Here is a 20154-nt window from a genome sequence, read left to right as displayed (position 1 = left end):
AACTATGGATATGCATTTTTTGCTGAAAAATAATATGTACATTGTGATTCCTTTTATCAAGGCATTTAAAAGTGATGGCCATCTTAACATTATAAAACTCACTTTACTGCAGTGAAAAATTAAAGAAAAGCGTGATTAAGCCATGGAAACCGTCTCTCCATGCCTCACTAAATCCTCCGTTACCTACCCAGACCGGTATCATCCTATAAATACACTTTGTAATTCACCTGCCATGTTCACACGCTGCGCCACACTCTATCCCGTCAGCAGATGTTTATTGATTCTCTTCACACATTGAGTTGGGTTGCCACACATGTAATACAGCACACATGTCAATCACAATCACCAAAGTTAACTGAGGGGCTCACGATAATCAGCGCCTGAATTTTGACAGTGAATTTTGAGGATATTTGATTGTGATAACGTTTTCACAGAAAATAGGGTGCAGGGCTGCCCTTAATCTTGCCCAAAAAAATCGGTATCTGTTTTTAGGGATGCACCGATCCGATATTTGTATCAGTATCGGTACCGATATTGAAGAAATTTCTAGATCGGGTATCGGTGACAAATGGGCCGATCCATATTTTAAAAAAAAAAAACATTTTTTTTTTTTTTTTTACGTTTATGTACATACTTGAATCCTATTCCTACTACCTTGCTGCTTTGATAATTGAATTTCCCACGAAAATGTTCTCACGGGATTAATAAAAGTGTATCTATCTATCTATTGGCTGATCTATTCAGTTTCTATGCTGTGTGCTGTGAGTGACGTCATAAACAAGCAACACGCCGTGCGGAGCCTACAGTGATTGCAAAATGGAGCAAGCAAAAGGATCTTCTATCTGGAGCTATTTCACTTTACCTAAGCCAGCAAGCTCCACGGCTACATGCAACACATGCAAAGTAAATGTCCCGAGGGGTGGTACTAAACCTTCTAGCTTTAATACCACAAACCTTATAAAGCAACTCAAAAATTCAAGTCTCATGATCCCAGTCTTTTCCCCTCAATGAAACTTAGATTGTAGCCATAATTTCGCGCTGTTTTTCTATATCGGTATCGGATCGGTATCGGCCGATACTAAACCTCAGATATCGGTATCGGTATCGGAGGTGAAAAAAGCGGATCGGTGCATCCCTAGTTTCTATGCATGTAATTCCCGTCGTAGCCAATACAAACCAGTTCTCCCTTGTTATTCTTATCTTGTATGTGGACAACACGGCCAAGTTTTAGTATTTTCCTTTTATTATTTGAGTACTAGGAATAGAAGAACGGCTAAGAATGTTCTGTAAATGCAGAACACACATAAATGTTGTGATATAACAAATTATTACACAACAGAGGACCTGTTAGGCATTATACATGGACAATAGGAACATCTTAACAATATCAAAGTGTTGAAGCCTGTGTTTTTCCTTTAAGACCAAGGGGTGGTAATCTGCTATTTATACAGTTTTGGTCTTTTTTTCTTGCATGGCAGAACTCCAGACAAAAGGCTCCTGTTGTGTTGCTACTTTGTACTCTCTGAATGTGCTTTGTTTTGGTTGTGTGTGTGTGTGTGTGTGTGTGTGTGTGTGTGTGTGTGTGTGTGTGTGTGTGTGTGTGTGTGTGTGTGTGTGTGTGTGTGTGTGTGTGTGTGTGTGTGTGTGTGTGTGAGAGCTTGTGGGTATGCATCTGTGTGTACACGTGTGTGGAGAATCTCCGGAGATTGACAGAGTCTACATTGTGTCGTAGGTTTGTGCACCTCTGTGTTTTTTCTTTTTTTCCTGTCGCTGTATTATTCCACCTTTCAGACCTGAATGAATGTGTTCTAGGACAGATGGATGTCCTCATTCTATGTTGAAATTCATTGAGGAAACAGCTGCGTTGATTCTTTTCAAGGCGTACCCATGCTTCTGTTTATTGCACTCACATCCCGACTGTCACAACAGGGTTTTGATGGCAGGAAACCCAGCCTCTATGGCTTACGATAATGATGCCGTATCTTTATGTGTCTCAATGATGAAACTTAATGCTAAATATGATACTTCTGGGTTGATTATAGCTGCTCTGAGATGCAGCATGTAAAGGCTTTACTGTGAATAATATATTGACTGCAGTATATCATGAAGATTCAAAGGGAGGTTGCATATGTTGTTGCAGCAACCAGACATTATATTCTAAATAGCGTAATGAGTGTCTGTGTGTGTGTGTGTTTGTGTGTGTGTGCGGGCAAGCATGAGTCATCCTCATGGCACTTTGAAAGTGAATGCCTTCGTGTACACGCCTGCACACGTCAGCAGGTCTGCATGCTCCCGCATGAGTGTGCAACAGTGTCACATCACACCCCCCAGAAACAGCCACCCAGTCATGCTTCCTCCTTCTATAGGCGATGTAGATGTAGGTCTATTAGGTGTGACGTCACGCTGCAGTCTGCGAATGGGCACAGAGCGGTTTCGGCGGGGGAGAGAGGATGCGACGAGGCTGTCCGACATGGTGTTTCAGCCAACCGCATTTCCTCTTGGGGAGATGAAAGGCAATCCAGGTTGCGGTGCCGGGTTATTTTAGTCATGTTCTTAACTCACACACTCAATGCCTTCTCTTCATCCTCCTTTTGCATTTGCATTGTTGTTCCCTTCTTCTTCTTTCCCCATGCACCCATTTCTTTCATTTTTCTACTTTTCTGACTTTACTTTCTGTACTAAATGTATTTTTTTTGTGTCCCCATATCTAGTCCTATACGTTTCCTTTTTTTCTCGAGCCTCTAAGTTGGCTCTCACTGCCCTGCTGGCACTCTCTCGTTTCACTTCTCGACCATTTGACATCTGTCTCTTCTGCTTCCATTTCCATGGCTGCCCATCTCGGTGTGAAGTCTCACTACTGCTCGGCACCGCGCTCCCCCTGCCGCGTCTCCGTCCCTGCAACCTCTCTCTCTCTCTCTCTCTCTCTCTCTCTCTCTCTCTCTCTCTCTCTCTCTCTCTCTCTCTCTCTCTCTCTCTCTCTCTCTCTCTCTCTGATAGAGCCACCTTGTTAACACTTTAACACATCAGAGGGGGGATACGGGCCGCTTCCACCGCCTTAAGGAGGATCAATCCCCCCTCCTCCTGTTTGAGACCTAGGCAGAGGTTAGAAATATACACAGAACTAGGGAGAAAAAGGATGTCTCTCTTTATCAGTCATCATCATGTAAGGAAAATAGGGTTTCTCACATTTGCTGGGAGCTGATGAAACACAATGGTGCTTACAGTGAGGTAGGCTGGAAATGTGAGTGGACCTCATCAACTATGTGCATGTGTCTTTGTAGCCTGGTTTAGGGGTCACCCAATGAGTAGTGGGTGAGACGTAAATACATGTAATGCTTAAGCTAAACGTGGTAGTTGAGGCTACCTATGAGCTCTAACACTAAAAAGGATCAGCATATACTAAGACGCCAAGTAGTGTGCTGCATGCTCCACTAAAAGAAAAATCAGCTCGAAAAAAATGCATCTATGAAGCACCCTGTGGTTTTTTCAGCACATTCTTATTGGTCTCCATTTCTGCTCACTACCCCATGTGGTGAACAGCAACAACAACAACACCTACACTCTGAGACGTAAAATAAATGTTCGCACAATTTCCATCATTTTGGTATTTCGTTTACTGTGTCCCTGTATGTACGTGTCGTTGTCTCTATAATTGGCACCGTCAACATTGTGCAGATGCTTCATTCTGTTCCAGTGCAAACCATTGACACGTTTTAAAGGTCAACCACTGAAGAGGCCTCGTGTCACCCCTTGCATACTTGAATGCTTGTGTAGTTGTTATATAATGCATGGCAACAGAGCTCACAGAGAATGGAATGAAGTGTTGAAGATCTCTCTGTGTTGCGAACTGTACCAGTGGGTACATCTGGTACGATTCTGTTATATTTAAAGACATATGACCTTGCCAGGAACCAGCAAGCTGGATCAAAGATATGGAAGAGATGTTGAAGAAACCCAATAGAAATTGCCAACAGCTCTTGTCAGTACCACACAATTAATAGGTTTCCACCACTTCTTGTATTAGGTCTTGTAACACTATATATCTATATTCATGTATATATATACAGATATATATATATATATATATGATGAATAAAGCATTGAAACGCATTGAATGCCCTTGTATAATATGCTGAACTACATGCCACACTGTCACCACTGAGTCTAATTTAGCCTTTTCAACGATTCCCCTCTTACACAAGGGAGCTATAGTTACCTCCCTAGTAGGTAGAAAAGGTTAGTATCCGTCCAATGAGGGGCTACACATTTAAAGCACTGAACCCAACCAAATGTAAGTCCATTTATAATTGACCTTACAAAAATGGGATCAGAGGGAGCAAGCGGACTCCAGGTGAGAGTGAAACAGCCATCATTTTCATCAAGCAGAGAAACAGCCTCACATTCTTCCCAGACACACTCTCACTCACAAACTCCAAACCAGTTGGCCATTTTCCCCACAAGAGAGAAGCAGAGCGTCAATCAAAACCCATCACACCCTGTTGGCAGATCTTTATGAGGTCTATTATTTTATTTGTTAACTTAAGATATCCAGATTACTAGTGAGCATTAATGCATCGACCTTTCATATATAAGGGGGCATACCCTTTCACCAAATGTTCACGTTTGTCAGCAATATTAAAGTCAGCATGTTTATTTTGAAAGAAAAAAAGACCCAGAAAAGGTTTGGACTGCTTAACGTCTTGTTTTCAGGTCACGACATTCTGCACAAACGTGTGTGTGTGTGCGTGTGTGCATGTGTGCGTGCGTGCGTGCGTGCGTGCATGCGTGTGTGTGTGTGACCGAGTGTTATTGAATGTACGCGTGCTTTGCGTCAATCCACGTATTTGTGCTTAGGTAAACCTATGTGCCTGCATCTTTAGATGTGTTTGAATGTATGTCTGTGTGTGTGTACATGTGCTTGTGTATGTCTGTGTGTGTAACCTTCGAACCAGAAACACTGGGATGTGTATGGCTTCAACGAGGGTATATCAGGGGTGGAGTGGAATACCACAAAGGGCATAGAAGGGCAGGTTGAGCATATGGACATGCATAGTACTCAACCAAATAGAACCAACACCAGAGGCCGTGTCTTACACAAATGTTTCAGCTCCTGATGCAACCGAGAGGTAGCAGTAGACAGCCGCAGAGCGGCTACATGTCTGCTGGAATATTCCTGTGCACTTTTATTGGAGAATTTCTCTCTCGCCTGTCTCTCTCTTTATTACCCTCCACTCCCCCCTATCCCTCTCTCTCTCTCTCTCTCTCTCTCTCTCTCTCTCTCTCTCTCTCTCTCTCTCTCTCTCTCTCTCTCTCTCTCTCTCTCTCTCTCTCTGTCTATTTGGGGCATTGGAACGTATTTTATTATCACTGAAATATTAATACCGCCAACGGGTTTTCTTCTGTCCGTCTATTTGTCTTGGGGAGGATTTAAAATGAAGGGAGAATGGCTTTGAAAGTTTACCCTACTGGAGAATAAATGGGTGGGGGTTACATTGGTTGTATCTGGCAATAAAAGGCCAAGTCATAGCGTTATTCTGCATCTTTCCTTTCTTTACGACAAATACTTAATGAAAGCCCCCCCTCGAAGATGATAGAACCCTGTATTTAATTAAGGCCTCATTAAATATTAACCAACCAGGCCGGCCAGATTCTCCCCTTCCCTCTCCCCTGGCCTGCTCAGTAGATTGAACCACCGTTATGGTGCACGGACTGCTGAATGATAATGCCCCGTATAAGGTGTGTTTGAGAGAGACATAAAGGGAGAGATAGGGAGGGGAGACACTGCATGTACTTTCCGAAGAGCCAAAGGGGGAGTCCGGTGCACGGGACGGCCAGTGAGATAGCTTCTCATCACATTAGCGGAGAACGGACGCCTCTGATTTATAAGGGCTCTTTAAGTTCACTTCTCATCCCCGCCAGATCCAACACTCTCGGAGATGACTTTGATCATCTCATTTAGGCGTCATTTCCTGCAAAGGACAAGCAGGTAGCGATGCCTTGTAAATCACCATGGGAACTGGAGGCGGGATGAGACGATGACAGGGTGGACTGGGAGAGCTGAACACTGGATGTTGCCGGGCGAGTAGTGTAGTGGAGGAAATGGCAGAATTATTGCTCTATTCACTTTATACCTCTCTATCTAGTGAAGTTTAGATTTAGATCCGGGGTAGGTCGGGCTTTACAGATTTTCGCTCAAGGATCCCTACAGGAGGGCGGTTGACTTTGGATTTTGTTCGCTGAATCTTTTGACTGGGAATCCAAGACCCAAAGTCACTGTAGACTACCCACCCTATCTCTATATACCTCTATATCTGTCGGTCACAAAACAAACATTACTTTGTGTTGGTGTGTTTGGGTAAATATTGAAATGAAAAGAGTGCAAATCGAGAATCTTTTTGTTAGTCTCAGGCGGAAAAGCATGTAGTTCCCCCAACAGCCTTTAGGCAGTTTGCAGGAAATGGATGCAGAGAGACCCACCGATATTCACATGAATGAGAAGAAATGGGACATAATTATCGTGATACAAAATGCAAATGACATAATTATCGTGATACAAAAAATACTGTCCATAGCAACGGTGCTGTTCAAAGCCGTGGTCTGCTATTATGAAATAACAGACCGCTCAATGCTTAAATTGACCTATCAGAATTGAGTATTTAACAAAACAGTATAATAACTTTCAGTAAAAAATTCTGAAAGACTTCATAGAAATTTGCTTTGCCATAGAAAAGTGTGAGGCGTCAATTCAATGGATAAATATTCTTTCTGCTGCTGGTTGCAAAACGGAAATCTACACCCACAAAATGTGTCCCCCAATGGCTAATATCCATTTTGATTGACATTCTATGATGCAGAGGGATGAGTAAAGGCATGTAAGCACTCCACTCACGTATGGTGTGTGTCTGGTTCCAGATCCACACGGACTCGGACGAGGGCGAGGGAACCATCAAGTACACCATCTCCGGCGAGGGGGCGGGCACCATCTTCATCATCGATGAGCTCACGGGAGACATCCACGCCACGGAGCGTCTGGACCGGGAGGAGAAGGCCTTCTACACCCTGAGGGCCCAGGCGCTGGACCGGCTGTCCAGCGACCCGCTGGAGCCCGAGTCTGAGTTTGTCATCAAGGTGCAGGACATCAACGACAGCGAGCCCAAGTTCCTGGAAGGGCCTTATATAGGCAGCGTGGCGGAGCTGTCGCCCATAGGTACGTGAGAACGTGGGAAGGGTTTCAGGAGGCAATTCCATGAAAAGGGATCGTCGTCTGAACTGTTGGATGATGGTGTAGATGTTATTATTTTCTCAGATCTAGTTTCCGACTTTCTTTTGAAACGATTTGTCTTTCTGGTTATTTCAAAAATATAAATGATGCCCCATTTTCCCATTAAAAAGAATATGTAGAAATATGATTAATATTGATATCAATATTGCCATGGTTTACGTCATTTTTTCTTTGACCTGTATATTTATAAAACATTGTCATCAGCACATTCAATAAAAAAGAATATATAAATCGTTATCGTTGATAACCAAGGGGTAAAGACACAAAACAAGGCAATATGCTAAAATCCCTCCCAAGTGTCACGAAAAAAAGAAAATACAGGAAGGGAAGAGAAGTGAGCCTAGAGAGAAGGTAGACAGAGATGAAAAGGGCTGATAAGAGAGGGGGAATTCAGGATGAAAGGGAAAGAATAAGGAGCGGCGCGGTCTTGAGCCACCGCTGAATGAAGTGGAGAGACAGAGAGGAAGCGGAGGAGTAGGAGCTAGTGGGGAGAAAAGGGGGTCGGGTCTTTTGCTCTCTACTGATGAGTATTGTGGTCTCGTCGTCCCTACCAATCATCTTTTAGGGGCAAATATGAAAGAGAGGATTAATGAGCAAAGCTGCGGCGCTCGCAAATGAAAATCAGTTAAAAACGAGGACAGAGAAAGCACTCTTGGTCTGCCGCTGGAGGTGTATTAGCATGGGGGGAATCTCACAGGCTGGCGTCAGTTTGGATTTCAAGGTTGTGCCTCAGCCAAAGCAGCCACATCATTCTACGTTCACAACGGAGAAATGAAACACACACACGGAACACAACGCTACAACAGACTTTTATTCAGGTTGTTTTAGACCATTTAGTTTTTTTAGATAACCGCACAAGGTAATTGCAAGGTATATCACTTACAAGGTAATTGATTTCCTTGTGCCTTTCTGTCGGAATGGAATAACACCTGTGTTATTTATAGTTTTAAATTTCTGAGTTGCTTATAAATGTTCTGATTAATTACTCTGTTTCAATTATAGAAGCCGGCAAAAACCTCCAGCCCTATAACAATTGCATAGTTATTGATTCATATCACTTTAAGCACACATCATTCTAACGTTTAATGCATTTGCCTATTTCTGAACTTGTCAGTGAATTGGAAAAGATACTTTTCTAAGCAGGTGTCAAAAAAATTCTGAGCATGGCATTATGTCTTTGAAACACCTTTGCACAGGAATTATGTTCCCAAAAACCCAGTTTGGCTGTCAAGCCCTTCGCCACAATGCCATACTGAAATCCTTCATGTGGATGTTTGCATTTATTTGTATCGGGCTTGTGTGTGTGTGTGTGTGTGTGTGTGTGTGTGTGTGTGTGTGTGTGTGTGTGTGTGTGTGTGTGTGTGTGTGTGTGTGTGTGTGTGTGTGTGTGTGTGTGTGTGTGTGTGTTGTGAGAGAGAGGGTATTGGTGAGACAGAGGGATGAGAGAGTGAGAGTGTGTGTGTGGGTGCATGGGAGCACTGTTGTGTGAGTGACACCAGGGAGGGTGATGAATTGAGCACCTCTTTGCTGCTCACGTCTTGTTCAAATTAATTCCTGCTTCCTCAGCATAATCCAACACTGCTTTGCAAGAGTTGACAAAGAAAAAGGAAAGAAGGCAAAAAAGGGAGAAAGACATAGATAAAGGGTAAAACATTTAGAGAGAAGGGTGAGGGAAAGAAAATAGCCAAAATAGAACAGTTCTTTGAAGAAAGTAATCTAAAATGAGTGTTGGCTAATCACAGCCCTTTTAGCCAATGAGTTGTACCCTTACTTAGTGTCCCTTACTTGGATATGAGTGCTTTACAAACCCGTAGACAGTGCATCACAACTGCTTAGTGATGTTGGCCAAAATTAAATTAAACACACAGTTCCCACTCAGTTTAATTGTTTATCAACAAGACGCACGTGTTGCTTCTTCCCTGCAGCATTATAATTGTTATTTTTTATTAAAGAGCTCAATAAAATAAGCCAGTTAATAAAACACCAAAAAAAATTTTTTTTGGTGTTTTAAAAGTGTTAGTATCGGCCTTAAAGTATTTCTCAGGTTTAGATCCGTGGTTTACTGTTGACATTGTCTATGTTGAGATGTAAATCAGCCATGAGCATGGCTGGTTCAGCAGACAAATTTGCGAGTCGTACATGATTTTGAAAAGACTGCGAAGACGAGGTCTTGTAATGTGACATGCTTACGATCTGCGATTTTTTCCGTCTGCGACGTTCGAAAACGTCACGACAAAAGTTTGGCATGCCAGAAATTTGGGGGAATCGCATGACGTATCCATTGTTGACATGGAGGGAATCCGCGAACAGCTGGAGCTCACGGCCAGTGTTTACCAACTCGTAAAGAACTATCTAGTTAAGTAAAGACTAGTAGTGATGTGCGGTTGGCGGTCATACCAGCGGACACCATGGATAATCCACAGGTTGGGTAGAGGATTGCGTGAAAAAAAGTACTTTGAGGAATTGCGGGCGGGTCGCGGTTGAATTAAATAAATATATAATAAGTAGGTTAACATATTGACTAGACAAACGGCAAAATGACAAATTTGACATTATATTTTTCTATAATCTCCCTGCTTATGATATCTCCGCCCAGCGTTCGTCCGCTGGTTCTCCATAAGCATTCCACTGTGAGATCATCCCTGCTGCGTATGCCCTCACGCATTGTTGAAATCATATGCTGGATGCTTTAATCTTTCTATGTGGCTTTTAGTTAATGATCGGGCTATAATAAGACCACGTTGGCTATGTTTGCTGACAACAGGGGACACTTCATACTGGTTGGACATTTTAGCGAGCCAAGAGAGGCTTTTGTCGGGACACGGAATACGCAACTCAAAATCGGGATGACATTACAGCTCAACCGCGCATCTCTACTAACTAGACTTCACTGCACTACGCAGAGGACCGCAATCATAATGCCTAGTATAGGAACTCGGAATCCATTGTTATTTACACATTGTTACTGCGTTGATTCTGAGTGTATCGTGAACGATACAAAGACAACTTGCCTTTGTACTTTTGGCTTGAGCCATATTTTCGCTTGTGAGTGAAAATGATTAGCTAGCTGATCAACTGCAACTATCACAGCTGATCACGCGCCTGTAATATAAACAGAGAGTCACGATACCATGACAACAACTGTTTATGAAAATCATTTCAGTGTGGAAAGTGGATGCAAAACATTCCGAAAAATATATGAAAACGATAGTGTGGACGAGATCGTTTTCATTGCGTGCATGCGTTTTTATATTTACCCGGGTTAGTGTGGACAGGGCCTAAAGATCCTCGAGCATCGCACCCTCGAATCTTGTAGTGTGGCCAATTTTCCGACAAGACAAGGCCCGATTTCCTGGCTCTTTGATCGCATAGTGTGACATGTTAAATCGTGGAGGAATATCTGAGAATCGTGTAGTCTGAACCAGCCAAAACTAGCAGTTGGCAAGCCGTCAGCATCCATTCTATTTCAAACTTGTATTTAGCAGCCTAGCTATATCTTTGTTTGGTCCATCACCGGTAGGCACATACAAACTGACCTGGCCGGGTCATCTTCTCCAATAAGGCTCACAAAGAACAAATCCAAGTTGTTATTCTGTGTGCACAGGAACATTCTCAAGGTCTTAGAGACTGAGGCGAGGAGTTCTAAGTGAAGATGCTTTGCTCTGTTTGAGGCAGTTTGATAATTCTAAATGCTCAGTACAGAGCAACCTTCCAATGAACTATCGACCATGGCCTTCCGTTTGCACTTAATTGTGTTGATCAAAAGAAGGAGACAGCTATGTGGGCTGCGTCACACTCATTTGGAATAGACTTTTCCTGCTCTTTTGCTTTATGCCTACGACAATTTCCTCCTCACATGAATATTAGTTGAATATGTATGAACTTTCCCCATGGTGCACAATATGACATCAGGTTGGTTCCATAGGCTGTTAAATGAATGACTAATGAATTTATGTTTTCATTTGATTATCATGTGTCTTGTACACATATGTCACCCACTAACCCATGCAATTGTGAAAGAACATGTAAGATATGAAAGTATTTAATGTAGCATATTATTCTATTAAAGAAGGCTATTAAGAACAAATGTGCGCAAATGGATTGCATGTATTTTGGATAGATTGTTTTTTACATTTCTATGTCTTTAATCCAAGCTACATGAATACAAGCTGCCCAATCCCAAACATAAGAGGAATATGGATTTTGCCCTATCCTAACTGCATAATATCGCAACAGTTATCCATTCAGAAGACATAATAACGAGACTCCAGGCAGAAAGACGAGCACCAGAGTTAACGGGATCCATATTTAGACCAATGCTGCATACCACGTCGACACTGTCATTGTTGAAATAGTTAAGAAATGTCTTGGCGGGGAGGTTATTATGACACGTCAATAGTGTTCATTCCTAAGATTAAACTCCCCAAACACTCGTTTTGACACTTAGCAGTATCACTTAGAGCAAAAAAGCATCAGCGCATTTAATCATTTTGCTAGCCAGCAGCGGTTTCTGCTGCGTCGGTACTGCTTGAGGTGGTGGTGGTGGTGCTACCATGTGGCATTCTGTTCCAGAGATCAAATCAATGTCACACAGTTGTTCTCCATGATTACGCGGACACTGATGGACACATAACGCAGGGAGACAAGCATGTGATGCAAGGCCCCAGACTTGCCTTTTTTCATCATCGTCATCATTGTAACCAAGCAGGATTAGCTTGCGTTAGCCGTTAGCAACGGCCGACCGTGCTCACTCCGTTGAGCCGCTGTGGAGGGAAAAAACTGTTATGCGGCAAATCATTATAACAGGGTAAGCAATCAGCTATGCCCGCCGTGGGGTGGTTATATCCATACTCACCTTCCTTTGCTCGAGTCCCTTGGCTCAAATCTCTTGTCACAGCAACCCCTCTACCCTCACACACACATGTGCCCCCCTTCCTCTTCCCCCCAAGCCCCCAAACCCTCACTCACGTCTCTTCTCTGTGTCGCCCAGGCCAAAGCTGTCTCTCTGCTAGTTTGTTTCTCCGTCTGTGCTCAACACCCACGACCGAAGAGGAAAAATAACATTTGTTTGCATATCATTCGATGTTGCTTCTGTCGCTTTGTCGGGTCAGCCTTGTCAGTAAGCTCTTCCTTGAAAGGAAGAAAAAAAGACGCTAGCTTTCACAGTAGGCGACTCCGTAACTGTGAGTTTGGGGGGGGAAAAAAACATTTTACTTGACTAAAAAGGACAACAGCGCTGCAGTATTGAATCTTGTCTTCTATGTGCAGGGGATTGGCTGTCCCTCCGAGACTTTCAGCACGGCTTCATTCGTGGTAAGAACGTCACAGTGCTGAGCAAGAAACAAAAGCAACAAATGTGTTCCAGGGATGCAGGAAACACTAAAACATTCATATCGAATACACTGTTCAAATCTCAGTGAGTATTCGTTTTGTATGTGCTTTTCTTTCGGCCGCCAAAGATACCGCCATTCACACATCTCGTATAAACCAGCAACAGAGCTAGTCTGGTCACAAGGTTTTTGTCCTACTTTTTATACAGCTAGCAGGATACACTTCTAAACTGTGCATTTAATGCTATACCCATTGTGGACATTTTGAAACGTAGTTGTCATCAAATCCTTTCGCGGACCACCTCATGTACAAAGGGGAACAAATGTATAAATACACATTCAGTGGCTGAGCAAAGAGTGCCAGCGTCCCCTTTCAACACAATTATTACTGGAGAAAGGTCATGGACAAAGTGAAAGAAACAGTCGGCAATGCTGCTTCACTCAGCATGTTTATTTAGCACACAAAACATTGCAAATAAACACTCAAAACATGCATAAAAATGTATATTTGAAGAATAAAAACCCAGGTACCACCTGCAGGAACCTCCCGTTCCACCAGTGGTATGCATACTACGGGTTGAAAAAACTAGGTTATTGATGGGCAGAGTACTTGTTATTTACTTATTTTACTATTGCACTACCTATAGAGCTATAGATAGCTCCACATGTTCAAACCTTCATAGACGGGTGTAATGGCTAATGTATGAGTGTTTAACATGCAATTGCTCATATGTGTTCATTTATATATGTTTAATCATGTTTCCCCTTAGAACCACATTTTTCCTCCAGTATGTTTCTAAATTGAAGCTTGCCTCTGTGATTCTCTGAATGGAGTCACTCCCCTATAGCGTTCATCAGCTCTATTCAGCACATCTGCAGTGGCCCTAGCCCTCGATTTCATTTGTCTGTTATTTTCTTGGAGTGTGCTCAGGTTGAACCTTTTGGGACTTGGACATTAGCCTATTTACCAACAGAATAGGCAGACAATCCAACACTCTAACTAGCAACGTAACTTACACAATTCACTGTTGAATGATGTCAGACTCTCGCTGTCCGTATCCATTAGCGTACAGGTGCTGTTTGTTCTGGTTGTATCCATACATATCAATATTGAGGTTTGTGTATTGCGTATATTGTTTTTCTGGGCATACATAACCAAATATCAAAACTGAATTTGATCCTCGTAAACAAATATTTGAATATTCTCACCCACCCCTAGTTGATTATCCTGTCTCATGGTTAGGTTCAGGTAATTTCTGTGGTTTCCCTATTCAAGGCTGGTGGGTCGACCATTCTGGGTAGTAGGCTGATAGCAAGCCAGAGGTCTAATGCTGCTAGCTTTGATTGATGGAGTGATGGACATGCATGTCATGATAAATATGCTAGATTATCTTCTACCTCAAGGACTCATCCTCTTTAAACCCTTCAACCGCATTATTCAGCCAACCAGCAATGGCATACACTCTTTGTTTTTTAACATGAACCATCCTATTCATTTTCCATGTTTTTACAACACCAGCGTAAATCATTCCCTATATTCATTTTTAAATGCTAATGTTGCCTCTTATCGATATTAGAAGCTTTAGGGTCCGTCCATTTAAAAGCAAGAGGCCTTTCTCTTCAACCTTGCAAACATATTCAGCCTTGGCCTTACAAATAAAACGACCCACTGGGCTGGGCTTTAAGTGAATAGTGTATCCGTTGAGGCCATTTGGATGAAGGCAGGATAACGGGTGGACCTAACCGAGGTGGGGCAGCTTGGCAGCTCGTACCGGGGAGGGATAAGTGCTCCCAGCCAGGCTAAGGAACAAAGTAAAGGCTACGGAGAAGTATGTCATTTTTTATTCTCTGCATTGGCAACCCACACAAAATACTGATTTAACATTTTTGATAATGCAAGCAAAGAAAACAACTTCTCATAGGCCATGTTTACAGTGGATATTATATCTAGATGCTGCAAACTTTTATGAATTTGAATTGTATCTATTGAAAGTCTTCTGATTACAAATAAAGCACAATGTTTTCACAACCCCCTGATTAGACGTAGAGGGAGTTTACTGGAGATCCCAGCTTGATATGTGCATGTAGGGCTACATACATACCAATTTATATACACGACAGGTTTCACGATCTCCAAGTATGGGCAGAGATGTAGCAAACATGTTTTATGTCAATGTGGTATTAACGGCGACACTGTGGTTGGCAATGTAGTTCTGTTCCAAGTATACTGCCAGACTGGAAAGAATACTGCAGAAATTCTGATGTTTTGGCACACCTTCTTTGTCTCAATCCCCTTTGCCCCTCAACAGATGCACAGATAACACTGACCGATAAACCACCAAGGCAATAAAACATGAAACAACAACAAAGACCATTGTAGAATGATAACAAAGTTTAATCCCTTTATAATCCCTCACCATTATCCATCAACTATACTCTGAGGCAATCTGGGAGCAGGCAAGACAAACAGTAATGTATAAACCAAATGGCATGGGGCCCACTAAGTACTTGAAATGTGACGGTAGTTTTAAGACAATCTGATACCTGAAGGTCTGTTGAATTTAAAAACAGGGGAGCAAAGCACCAGGGACGCAGAAGAGTCAAGATAAATTTAGCAGCAGTTATAAACTGACCACTTTTATCTCTTAAACAAATAATGGCAAGCTCAGTGACCATGTTGGAGTCGAGATTCCGTTTTTATTATTTTATACACACAGAGCTTTTTACCTCTTGAGTAAAACACACATTACCCTTGCACTCCCACTCATGCACATGCCCTCACGCGAGTACGCACACACACGCGGGAACCTCATAGTCATGCAGGCAAGCTTGAGGATATTTTTGGTTACCCGTGAAATTTTACAGCAAATCGAGTCTGCTGAAAATTTAACATGTTTTTGTGAGAAACAAATATGATGTTTTAAATGGAGTTAAAAGGATCTGAGATGTGATAGAGAAGCAACAGGTGATCAGACTAAAAACACAGAGGAGGCACTGGGGCTGGCGTGGTTCTTAAGGGCAGACCCTCTGTTGTATCTGTGTAAATCATGCTGGCCTGGGATCAACATTAAGTGGGACCTGCGTGTACAGTAGTTGGCGTGTGCAGATCTTTTTGCTGATATAATTGGCAACAAGGAATAAATAATCCCATTTAGCAGTCCACATGTGTGTTCTCTTCTCTGCAGATGTATCTAGTAGATACCGGTTTATTTGGAATGGGTTCACTCACAATTTCAGAGGTATATTACAGTTGTCGTTGCTCTGTTAATTGATCAAGCCCTTAAAGAAGCCATGAAAGTCTTCATATGAATTCATTGTTACGAAAAGTGCTTAGTAAATAAATAACCATTACCATTTGGGATTTGTTGGTAGTTAAGTAGTATAAAGAGGCTAACTGGATGCTATGTAAACAAATATATATATTTTTTGCTTTCTCCATATTCCCATTTTATTATCCCAGGCACATGTCAATGTCTTGATATGAATGATACCATGCTCTTCACACCTCTGGCATCGCCAAGATAGTGTATTTTCTCTTTCCTCTAACACTTCTGCCTTTCTCCCTAGCCCACTCCCTCACCCATTCTGCATTTATATATATCTTCATGTCCCCTATGAAAATTGATGGCGCTATTTGCTCATTCTTTCACTAAATCTTCATGACACGGAGGCCACTTGAGGATTTAGGAACTAATAGTCCTTCACGCTGCGCGGGGTTCAGGGAGGTGCCCAGAGAGTCTTCAAATTGCTGAACTCACCGTTTAAGAGAGCCACGCTAACAGCGGAGGTGAGTACATTCTGAACAGCAGCAGAGAGGAGGAGATATGACAGGGCAGGTGTATCTTATAATCGATAGCCCCTGCCAACTACCTCCATTTATCTGACCAGGAACATTAACAGTCAATGACAGTGTCGGGCCTCATCGATTCTTCGCTGTCATCCTGTGTGTGTGCGTGTGTGTGTGTGTGTGTGTGTGTGTGTGTGTGTGTGTGTGTGTGTGTGTGTGTGTGTGTGTGTGTGTGTGTGTGTGTGTGTGTGTGTGTGTGTGTGTGTGTGTGTGTATTTGTGTGCACTTGTGTATTTGGAGGAATGTGTACACACTATTAAATGTCTGCGTTGTGAGTCTTGCATGCATGCTTAATGGTGTTTGTGTGTGTCTGGCTGACTCTATTTGTGTGAGAGCGTCTGTTTTTTGTGAGAGAGCGTGCTTGAAAAGTGTGTGTGCGTGCCAAGCGCATGCATGCATTTGTTCATGCAAGTCGCAGGATGAGACAGAATTTGGCACGTGTCATCCTGAAAATGAAAGCGGGACGAGCGGAAGAGACATTTTCTCTGTGAATGATGGGAGTGATGTCACGAGATGAAGGACGATGAGACCCTCCTCCCTCTTCAACACCTCCCCTGTACAAGAGCATGTGTTCATGTCAACCTACAGGTGGCTGGTGCAGACAGTGAGCCTCTGAGAAAGCATACAGCCTAGGGACCAAGACGATGATGCCTTGAGTTTTTAGGGAAAAACCTCTGTGTACCTCTGCCTGAAGAGAGATGAGGATGCGGGGGGGGGGGCTGTTTATCAATCGATTCCTGTTATGGATCCCACCTACCCCTGTCATTCTCCTTCATCAATGATTGCTTCAATTGAGTTTTGTTGTCTTGTGGAAGTTTAAATGGCTTGACCTAGGCCCCGCCGTGGGTCCCTGCAATTTCCTATTATACAAACAGCCTTGTCTGCACGCCAACGTGCAACCACGAGTCGAGAGAATAATTGGGCTGCAGATTTATTGCCGGCGTCTCGGTAGATGGAGAATATGTCTAAATCCTCTTAGAGACCTCATAAGGCATCTTGGTAAGCACGCCATTGGCTTTTATGACGCCACCGATTTTGTCTTCCTTTTATACTTAATCCCCAACCCCACCGGCCCACCCGCCGCCCCCATAACTCTGCCCCCCCCCCCCTCTTTTCAAACCTCCACCACATCCCCCCCGTCTTTAATTCATTCTCTTTCTCTCTCTTGCTCTCTCTGTCGCTCTCGGTCTGTCCGTCTCTTTCTCTCGCCCTCTTCTTCTCTCTCTACTTCTCTCCCTCTCTTTCTCTCCCTCCCCCCTCTCTTTCTCTCTAACCCTCTCTGCGCTGAGGCGTTTATATGGACGAGAGCGTGAGACGGAGGGGGGGGGGGAGGAATCAATCATGTTTGGGGGGGTTGGGGGGGGGAGAGGCGGATAAATAACTTTTCATGTGAAAACACCTCAGCGTTTATGGCTTTACTAAATGATCCATAATGCGGGAGGGAGTTGCTTGGTCCTACAGATTAGAATAGGCCGGCGCAAGCACACACACACACACACACACACACAAACACACACCACAACACAACACACACACACACACACACAGTGGCGCGTGCCTGAGACGTGCACAAATCTCTTTTATGAGGCTGCCTCTTAAAGGGCTGTCAGTCCGGTGTCTGGTGTGCGCCGGCGGCACACTCCTCCGAGCCCCCCTCTCGGTAATTGAACCGTCTCCCCCGGAGTGGCGGAATGGGGTGGGGAAGCCGTTTGGACAGTCTGTGTTGGTGCCATTAAACCCGGCTCATGCATAAATCTAACCTGCTAGGGGTTAGCGCGTAAGAAGCCAACCTGATCCCCTTGAAAGAAGGAAGAAAGAAGAAATATATTCCTGATATATATTTATGTTTTAGATCGTCTTATCAGCGGACATGATACGTGTTACCTCCTCCGTTAAAGGGGCTTTTATGTTCAAGCACGGCTGTTCTGCACACAGGCTAATAAGGGGCCATCGCTGGGTGCGCTGAACACGGGGGTGGGTTCACACTTCAGGCTCATACACTGCAGAGCTTGTTGTGTCACATCCAGTGTCTTTGTTCTGCTATATGGTAGTTAGTGGTGTTGGCGCCTTTTGCTGCCGTGGACGTGGACACTTGTGGCAGGTGGGCAGGGATTCGGGAAGGGAAGATTGCCACATACTGGGAATAGCACCATCAACTACATGAAATTGAAAAAGACTTGTTTGTTTAGCCTGGATATATTCATAACATCAAAAGCCAGCCGCTTGCCAGTGATTCATTTTGGTTGGTCTCAGGTTCCTAGTCAATGTGTGTCAAAACAATATTACTTGAGCTATTAGTGTATTATTTAGTACCAAACTTTTCCATCATAGCGTCAGCAATCGTCAGCAACAGAAAGCTATGACAGCATTAAGCTTGTCATTGGTATATATATAGATATTTTTATATTCAATTTTGTTTTCAATGCTTGGCAACGATTTGGGTGGTGACAAATCGTGTGTGAATGGGTTGTATTACAAATATTTTTTGGACAAAAATTCTCATCAACCCAGCCACCCATCCGCTTTATTGCTGTTAATAATTACACACAGCAAAATAATTGCACCCTTGCTCCTTCTGTCTCATCCCAAAGTAATTTGTTTTTAGAACTAAACTAACAAAGATAATGCAAACCAGGTCCAGGTCCTGAAATCCTCCTTGTATTTCTGTTAGTATAACTGTTATTGTATTACTGCGTTTGTCTGTGTGTGTTTGTGTCCTTGCATGTGTGTGTGTGTGTGTGTGTGTGTGTGTGTGTGTGTGTGTACATATATGATATCTCCATTAAGTCCGTCAGAAGCAGAGTCAGTTGAAGAGAGCTGCCATCTGAGCCAATAGATAATTAATGAATCCTCCCAGGGAAACTCTCTGGCATAGTGCCCCCCCCCCCCCCCTAGCCTCCTAACCTTCCACACATCCTCCTCATCTTCCTTTTTTTATTAATATAAACACAATAAAGTACAATTTGCATTTATATAGTTCTCCCACCAGCCCTCCCAGCCCTGGGAACAGCTGAGCGTCTCGCTGATTGCAACCAGGGGAAAATTAAGATAAGACAGTAATCCCGTGGACAGAAAATGTGCTTTTTGGCTGGACGCACGTTGGGCCAGGGCGACTTAGGTAGGCAGAATGTGTGCGGAGCCCGCTGGTGAGCAGTAATGAAAACAGCCAGCCTCTCCTGGCCTCGTGTTTGCGATGCGATGAGAGCGCCATATCGGGATGGATCTCCCGCTGACACGCATCGTATGTTTCCCTCCTCGGGATCAGGTCTGCATAGTTGGCTGAGATTAGGACTTTATGGGTGGTTTATGACGTATGAGCCCACCTCCACGCCGGACCAGCCAATTATTCCATTTTTGGACGAACTGAGGGAGATATGAGGTAATTGAAAGCAGATGCCCCACCCCCTCCACCCCCACACCGACATCAAAGCATACGACATTATTGTGTTTGCGGACAACAAATATATTCACATGCATACATCCATACATTCATAAATGAAATAGCGTTTTATGAAATACCTACTCTGTAATTTTCTCAAACCGCTGGGGGGGGCACTTCAGGTGGTGCTATCGTTACTTGGCGTTGGCCCCGTTGGCTAGCTAGCTCCTGCTTACCGTCTTTTGCCTGTCATGTTAGCCGACAAGCCAGCCACTTACAAAGGGTGTGTGTGTGCGTGTGTTTGTGTGTGTGTGTG

General features: G+C 43.4%; 1 protein-coding gene across 1 annotated transcript in view; it reads left to right on the top strand.

The window, feature by feature from the left end:
• LOC130401910 (cadherin-22-like) overlaps positions 1-20154 on the top strand; it is a 138776-nt gene that overhangs the window by 71628 nt on the left and 46994 nt on the right. Inside the window, exon 3 of the mRNA XM_056605936.1 lies at positions 6913-7207. Coding sequence (XP_056461911.1) covers positions 6913-7207 — 295 coding nt within the window. The remainder of the gene's footprint in view (positions 1-6912; positions 7208-20154) is intronic.

The sequence above is a fragment of the Gadus chalcogrammus genome, chromosome 13 (genome assembly GCF_026213295.1).
Source record: "Gadus chalcogrammus isolate NIFS_2021 chromosome 13, NIFS_Gcha_1.0, whole genome shotgun sequence".
Lineage (NCBI taxonomy): Eukaryota > Metazoa > Chordata > Actinopteri > Gadiformes > Gadidae > Gadus > Gadus chalcogrammus.
This window is presented reverse-complemented; position numbering and strand designations above follow the sequence as displayed.